This window comes from Entelurus aequoreus, linkage group LG08 (assembly GCF_033978785.1).
Source record: "Entelurus aequoreus isolate RoL-2023_Sb linkage group LG08, RoL_Eaeq_v1.1, whole genome shotgun sequence".
NCBI classification, from domain to species: Eukaryota; Metazoa; Chordata; class Actinopteri; order Syngnathiformes; family Syngnathidae; genus Entelurus; species Entelurus aequoreus.
In genome coordinates this window covers 9,595,019-9,602,724 of record NC_084738.1, presented here as the reverse complement: position 1 = coordinate 9,602,724, position 7,706 = coordinate 9,595,019, and the positions used below count along the sequence as shown (strand labels likewise).

The window sequence follows — 7,706 nt, the reverse complement described above, 5'->3', positions numbered from 1 at the left end:
ATCTCAGGGCGGACACTCTAACCACTAGGCCACTGAGTAGGCTGAATGATTACACAAATATAGTAGGGAAGGGATTCATACGGCAACTGGCGCTGTGGTCAATGTTGGAATTGCCAAAAGACACATTTTTTAAATTCAACACCCCACTGCCATCTGGCGGCTAAAGTGGATAGCGCATGCCCCAATTTGCCACGTTTCATGTGTCAGATAATCTGCAATGAATGAGGCCATATGAATCCCCTTCCTACTGTACCTGTAATGACGCAGCTGAGTAACCTGTAAGATGTTTTGAAAAGGTTTTATTATCATTTTTACTAGAGATGTCCGATAATATCGGTCTGCCGATATTATCGGCCGATAAATGCGTTAAAATGTAATATCGGAAATTATAGGTATCGTTTTTTTTTATTATCAGTATCGTTTTTTTTAAAAAATTTTTTATTTTTTTTATTAAATCCACATAAAAAACACAAGATACACTTACAATTAGTGCACCAACCCAAAAAAACCTCCCTCCCCCATTTACACTCCTTCACACAAAAGGGTTGTTTCTTTCTGTTATTAATATTCTGGTTCCTACATTATATATCAATATATATCAATACAGTCTGCAAGGGATACAGTCCGTAAGCACACATGATTGTGCGTGCTGCTGGCCCACTAATAGTACTAACCTTTAACAGTTAATTTTACAAATTTTCATTAATTACTAGTTTCTATGTAACTGTTTTTATATTGTTTTACTTTCTTTTTTATTCAAGAAAATGTTTTTAATTTATTTATCTTATTTTATTTGATTCATTTTTTTAAAAAGTACCTTATCTTCACCATACCTGGTTGTCCAAATTAGGCATAATAATGTGTTAATTCCACGACTGTATATATCGGTTGATATCGGTATCGGTTGATATCGGTATCGGTAATTAAAGAGTTGGACAATATCGGCATATCGGATATCGGCAAAAAGCCATTATCGGACATCCCTACTAAAAACGTTATGACAGACCGCCTTAAAAAAGCAGTCAATTTTTTTACTGAGTGAAACACCCAGAATGTACATGAAAATAAAGAATGTGGAATTTACAATATTAACTATGAACGATAAAACACTGAATATTGACAACATATTAAACCTCACACCCCCTCTTGGTCGACATATTTTATAATCAAGCAAAACGCAACAAAAATGCAAAAAACACAGCGAAATATGAACGTGAATAGTAAAAAAAAAACCACCACCTACAATCTGATACATCACTAAGCTTTAGAACTTTGTTGTAAAAATCTCCTTCCGCGTCTGTCAGGCTGGCCGCTCTGGAAATGCTCTCCACCCACACTGCTTGGCCTGAGCTGCTGTGACTTAGATGACCATAGTAACAAGTATATCATTAGCTTGTGCAGCCCTTTGAGACACTTGTGATTTAGGGCTATATAAATAAACATTGATTGATTGATTGATTGATTGATTGATTAGGGATGTCCGATAATGGCTTTTTGCCGATATCCGATATTCCGATATTGTCCAACTCTTTAATTACCGATACCGATATCAACCGATACCGATATCAACCGATATATGCAGTCGTGGAATTAACACATTATTATGCCTAATTTGGACAACCATATATGGTGAAGATAAGGTACTTTTTAAAAAAAATAATAAAATAAGATAACTAAATTAACAAAATAAAGTAAAACAATATAAAAACAGTTACATAGAAACTAGTAATTAATGAAAATGAGTAAAATTAACTGTTAAAGGTTAGTACTATTAGTGGAGCAGCAGCACGCACAATCATGTGTGCTTACGGACTGTATCCCTTGCAGACTGTATTGATATATATTGATATATAATGTAGGAACCAGAATAATAATAACAGAAAGAAATGGGGGGAGGGAGGTTTTTTGGGTTGGTGCACTAATTGTAAGTGTATCTTGTGTTTTTTATGTTGATTTAATAAAAAAAAACAAAAAAAAACAAAAACGATACAGATAATAAAAAAACCGATACCGATAATTTCCGATATTACATTTTAACGCATTTATCGGCCGACAATATCGGCAGGCCGATATTATCGGACATCCCTATATATCATGCAAAAGCGCAGCTTCCAACCATTGAAATACTTTGTATAGTTCAAGACTTACGGTCATTTGAAAACATCACTGCACATCATAATGGCAGCTACAGTTTCCATGTTAAAGTTCTAAAAAATATATTTGGGAATGTCCGGCGGGCCAGATTGAAAAGCTTAACGGGCCTTCATTTGCGCAGGTCTGAACTAATGTATCGAGGAATGTAATTATTCATAGAACTGGCACCCAATGGTATTAAAAAGGTATTTATTTTGAATCGATTCTGAATTGAATCATTACCCCCAAGAGTTCAGTGTGGTGCCCAAAGATTCACAGCCCTTGTGGCTACCGGTTAACTAAGTATGTCCGGGGGCCACTCTTCTAAGTTACCAATCCTCACCTCCATGGCGGTAAACAACCAACATGTTTTACATTCTGTATACATTATCACTGGAGGACGAGGAATAGCTAACACACTGAGTAAGAGAGAGCCATGAATGTAACGTGGCCAAGCAACAAGAGTCCTAGCACGCTAAATGCGTTAGAGCTGAGAGTAACCAGCGACAAACGGGAAGTTAGCAAGTCGATATAGATTGTGGTTTGTATGTTCAGTTTTCCTTTGTTGGGGCAGTAGACCTGGCTCTTACATTTCTTCTTACCATGAATTGATTAAAGGCCTACTGAAAGCCACTACTACCGACCACGCAGTCTGATAGTTTATACATCAATGATGAAATCTTAACATTGCAACACATGCCAATACGGCCGGGTTAACTTATAAAGTGCAATTTTAAATTCCCCGGGGAACTTCCGGTTGAAAACGTCTAGATATGATGACGTTTGCGCGTGACGTCAATGGTTGAAACGGAAGTATTCGGACACATTGTATCCAATACAAACAGCTCTGTTTTCCTCGCAAAATTCCACAGTATTCTGAACATCTGTGTTGGTGAATCTTTTGCAATTTGTTTAATGAACAATGGAGACTGCAAAGAAGAAAGCTGTAGGTGGGATCGGTGTATTAGTGGCTGGCTGCAGCAACACGACCAGGAGGACTTTGATTTGGATAGCAGACGCGCTATCCGACGCCAGCCGCCGACCGCATCGATGATCGGGTGAAGTCCTTCGTTGCGCAGTCGATTCGCTGGAACGCAGGTGAGCACGGGTGTCGATGAGCAGATGAGGGCTGGCGTAGGTGGATAGCTAATGTTTTTAGCATAGCTCTGTGAGGTCCCGTAGCTAAGTTAGCTTCAATGGCGTTGTTAGCAACAGCATTGTTAAGCTTCGCCAGGCTGGAAAGCATTAACGGTGTAGTTACAGGTCCATGGTTTAATAGTATTGTTGATTTTCTGTCTATCCTTCCAGTCAGGGGCTTATTTTTTTTGTTTCTATCTGCAGTTAAGCCCGATGTTATCACGTTAGCTCAGTAGCTAAAGTGTTTCGCCGATGAATTGTCGTGGAGATAAAAGTCACCGTGACTGTCCATTTCGCGTTCTCAACTCTCATTTTCAAGAAGATATAGTATCCGAGGTGGTTTAAAATACAAATCCGTGATCCACAACAGAAAAAGGAGAAAGTGTGGAAGCCAATGAACCCTTGTACCTAAGTTACGGTCAGAGCGAAAAAAGATACGTCCTGCACTGCACTCAAGTCCTTCACTCTCACGTTCCTCATCCACGAATCTTTCATCCTCGCTCAAATTAATGGGGTAATCGTCGCTTTCTCGGTCCGAATCGCTCTCGCTGCTGGTGTAAACAATGGGGAAATGTGAGGAGCCTTTCAACCTGTGACGTCACGCTACTTCCGGTACAGGCAAGGCTTTTTTTTTTATCAGCGACCAAAAGTTGCAAACTTTATCGTCGATGTTCTCTACTAAATCCTTCCAGCAAAAATATGGCAATATCGCGAAACGATCAAGTATGACACATTGAATGGATCAGCTATCCCCGTTTAAATAAAAACATTTCATTTCAGTAGGCCTTTAACGTTGAAAAACTTATTCGGGTGTTACCATTTAGTGGTTAATTGTACGGAATATGTACTGTACTGTGCAATCTACTAATAAAAGTCTCAATCTCCCTAGAGTTCCTGGTTCCCCTTGTGGGCGGAGTTGTGAGACGTGCACAGCTCTGTCCAATCTCCCCAGCACTATTTAAGTAGCACCTTGACAGCTGGATGGCACTCGGCAATTCCACTCCTCGACTCTCCATGTCAGAAGAGTTTTTGCTGCTTACCTTCTTGGCTATTTCCAGTGCCATCCAGCTTGGTGTACTATGGCAGTTTGCACGTCTTGCAACTCCGACCCAAGTTTAGTTAGTTCTGTATATTAGCGTTTGTTCTTTTTTTCACGGTGCTCATTTTGTGTTCTCTTTTTCGCACCGTCGCCTTTTTGTTACCTCCTATTTTGGATCATTGTCGTGAGTACTTTTTCGTTAAGTAAAGAACTGTTTTACTCACAATCCTTCTGCATCCTTGGGTTCCTCTGTTCTGCTTTAATTGAATTGTGACATATACAACAGTGTGGAGCAGTGGCGTGCCGTCACTAGAGGCAGGGGAGGCGGGGCCTCACCTGCCGTCGTGGAAAGAAAAAAAATGTAAAAAGAAAAAAATAATAATTAAATTGTTTTATGTATCCAGTGATTATACTAAAGTTATTTTCCATTTAACGTCACCAGTTTTAGATTATTTTTATTTTTATTTTCACATTTGCCGTTCAAATACTGAGAAGAGACGGTGCGGTGATCAGCAGCCAGTTGAGGCACGTCACTGATTTGTGCCTCAACATGGATTGTGCACAATGACTCGGCTAACTGCTGAGCTGCTGTGCAGTGAGACCGTATTGCTATGTGAATTATATTATACATTTCCATAGTTTAGTTAGCTGAGGTATATAATGTACAGTGTATTTTGTCAACAACTGTATGTGTGTAACGTATTTCTTGTGCTGAGCATTCATAAATCTGCTGCAAAAGACGTACTGGTTGAGGCTCGCGGTAATCCGGCCTCCTGGTGGTAGAGGGCGGTAGTGATCCCAGAGATCATTCCTTGGCCGCAGAAGGAAAAAAAAAAAAGTTTGCAAGCGATTGTTTATTTCCTCTAGCCTGGACTTTTATTAAAAACATGGAGGATTACATATGTCAAATAAAACAGTTTTCTAAACTGGACTTTCAATCGAAGCAGGAGGTAATAATTAAAGGTATACCAACGCCGGAGCTAAAAGGTTTGCTTTTGACTTCGGGACAGAAGACCCGTTCTTTTCAAACGGCGTGGTACACACGCAAAGGCTGTCCAGCAAGAAAGGTAAGACCATACTAATGTTTTTTTAATTAAATGTGCTTTTTTGTGTGCTACAGTTGTGTAAAGAATGCTGGTATGAGCTTTTAAACATAACCCGTTAACTGCTGCCAATCACATGGTGAATAAGATACTATTTAGGGTTCATATGTTTGTAAATCTGACTGTGATGATGCAGTGCCTCACCAGACATTAACCTCACCGCACGCCACTGGTGTGGAGAGATACAATATGTACAAACTGTTAGCACTCTTGGAGACACTCTGTGTTGTAGTCAGGTGTGGACAAACACTATCAATATACTGTCTTGTGAAAACGAGCTCAAAATGAGACCTTTCGATCCTCTTTTTTTGTATATATGTTGTATCTGAAAGACAATTTTACGCCCGGGTGGTCAATGACGCTCCACTAGGCTTTTTTTCCCATCTCCAATGCATCTGCAATTTTACCTTCATTGCGGAGAGTCTCCCCGCGTTGGCCAGCTTCCCGCTTGACGGCCGACCTGCGGTACACCACATGCACGCGGCCCTTCACCTCCACATCCTGCTGGCCTTTCTCCAGGGGCTCGATGAAAAACTCGCCATGGTCGGTGCGGATCAAGCCTGCCTGGAAAGAAAGTTTGAAGGAGTTGAAGGAGGTCTTTTCACACTTTTCACATAATTAATCCCAAGCGGCTGTCAAGATGGAGCGTTTGCGCTTTCTCTTCTTCCCGCTTCCTTGCTTCGGCATAAAAGCATCAAATGAAAAGAAGATTCCACCCTTAAATGGCAAGTTTAGCCTTTGTAATGGTTGCTATAGTGGAGAATATTGTCACAGTGTACACCACTTGACCCTTTCCACTGTCCACAAGCCCTGCAGTTTCCCCACAGGTTAGAACCTACCTCAAAAAAGCACCAGTCTATTCATTATTTGAATATTTTTAAAATCAAATAAAAAAACAAAAACATTTGTAGTTCCATTTTTATTATATTTGTTTAAGAAACGTATCAGTTTTTTTGCACTTGTGTGCGTAATTGATTGTTTTTGGGCTCCGGGTGCGTACAGCACATTCCGCACGGCAAGACTTGAGAGCTTTTCAATTCAATTGTATTTCCCGGTGGAACCAATCAAGCGCAGTTGAAGTATTTATTAGTTTGAGGAGCGTGCACACCAAAGCAAATTAAGGAAGATGCTGTCATTCCGCCTCCACTTTAGCTTACTTCATTAGCGTCAAAGGACCGGCTGCCTGCTAATAATCACCATCAACACCTATGGTATTTTTTATTAGTTTTTGTCAAGTACAGTAAATTAGATCAAATTATGTTAATATGATATTTATTCATATTGCATTCAACTTATTAAATGTATATCTTACACATGAATAAATACAGTGACGGGATGGGATAGGATACGATAGACCAGGGATGTCAAATTTGTTTTCATTGAGGGCCACATCGCAGTTATGGCTGCCAACAGAGGGCCGCTTGTATCAGCGAATAATGTATGAATTTGCCTCTTGATTTCATTATTAATTATATTTTGTTTTAAGTAGACTGTTGATTTTACAGTAAAAAACTTGACATTTACAAAATGTTACTGTAAAATATAGTGTTTTTAAATTTGTTTTTACAACATTTTACAGTAAATGGAAAAACAGTACCGCTCTTTTTTTGGTATGGTTTTATGGAAAAAGCTGGCAGCTGAGTTGCCAGAATTTGACTGTTAAATTTACATTGGTTTTTACAACATTATATTGTTAATGGAAAAACAGTACCACCGTATTTTTCTGACTATAAGTCGCAGTTTTTTTTCATAGTTTGGCGGGGGGTGCGACTTATACTCAGGAGCGACTTATGTGTGAAATTATTAACACATTACCGTAAAATATCAAATAATATTATTTATCTCATTCACGTAAGAGACTAGACGTACAAGATTTCATGGGATTTAGCGATTAGGAGTGACAGATTGTTTGGTAAACGTATAGCATGTTCTATATGTTATAGTTATTTGAATGACTCTTACCATAATATGTTACGTTAACATACCAGGCACGATCTCAGTTGGTTATTTATACCTCATATAACGTACACTTATTCAGCCTGTTGTTCACTATTCTTTATTTATTTTAAATTGCCTTTCAAATGTCTATTCTTGGTGTTGGCTTTTATCAAATAAATTTCCCCAAAAAATGCGACTTACACTATATATGTTTTTTTCTTTCTTTATTATGCATTTTCGGCCGGTGCGACTTATACTCCGGAGCGACTTATACTCCGAAAAATACGGTAGTTCTTTTTTTATTCTGGCAATTCAGCTGACAGTTTTTCCACCGTAAAAACAAATGTACCGTCTTT

The 7,706-nt window shown here is 39.0% G+C and overlaps 1 protein-coding gene across 2 annotated transcripts in view; it reads right to left on the bottom strand.

Moving 5' to 3' along the window:
* The window catches only part of LOC133655379 (A disintegrin and metalloproteinase with thrombospondin motifs 14-like), a 122,910-nt gene that overhangs the window by 94,355 nt on the left and 20,849 nt on the right, over window positions 1–7,706 (bottom strand). For both annotated transcript variants that reach the window (XM_062055485.1, XM_062055486.1), the window contains exon 3: window positions 5,820–5,976. In XM_062055485.1, coding sequence (XP_061911469.1) covers window positions 5,820–5,976 — 157 coding nt within the window. The remainder of the gene's footprint in view (window positions 1–5,819; window positions 5,977–7,706) is intronic.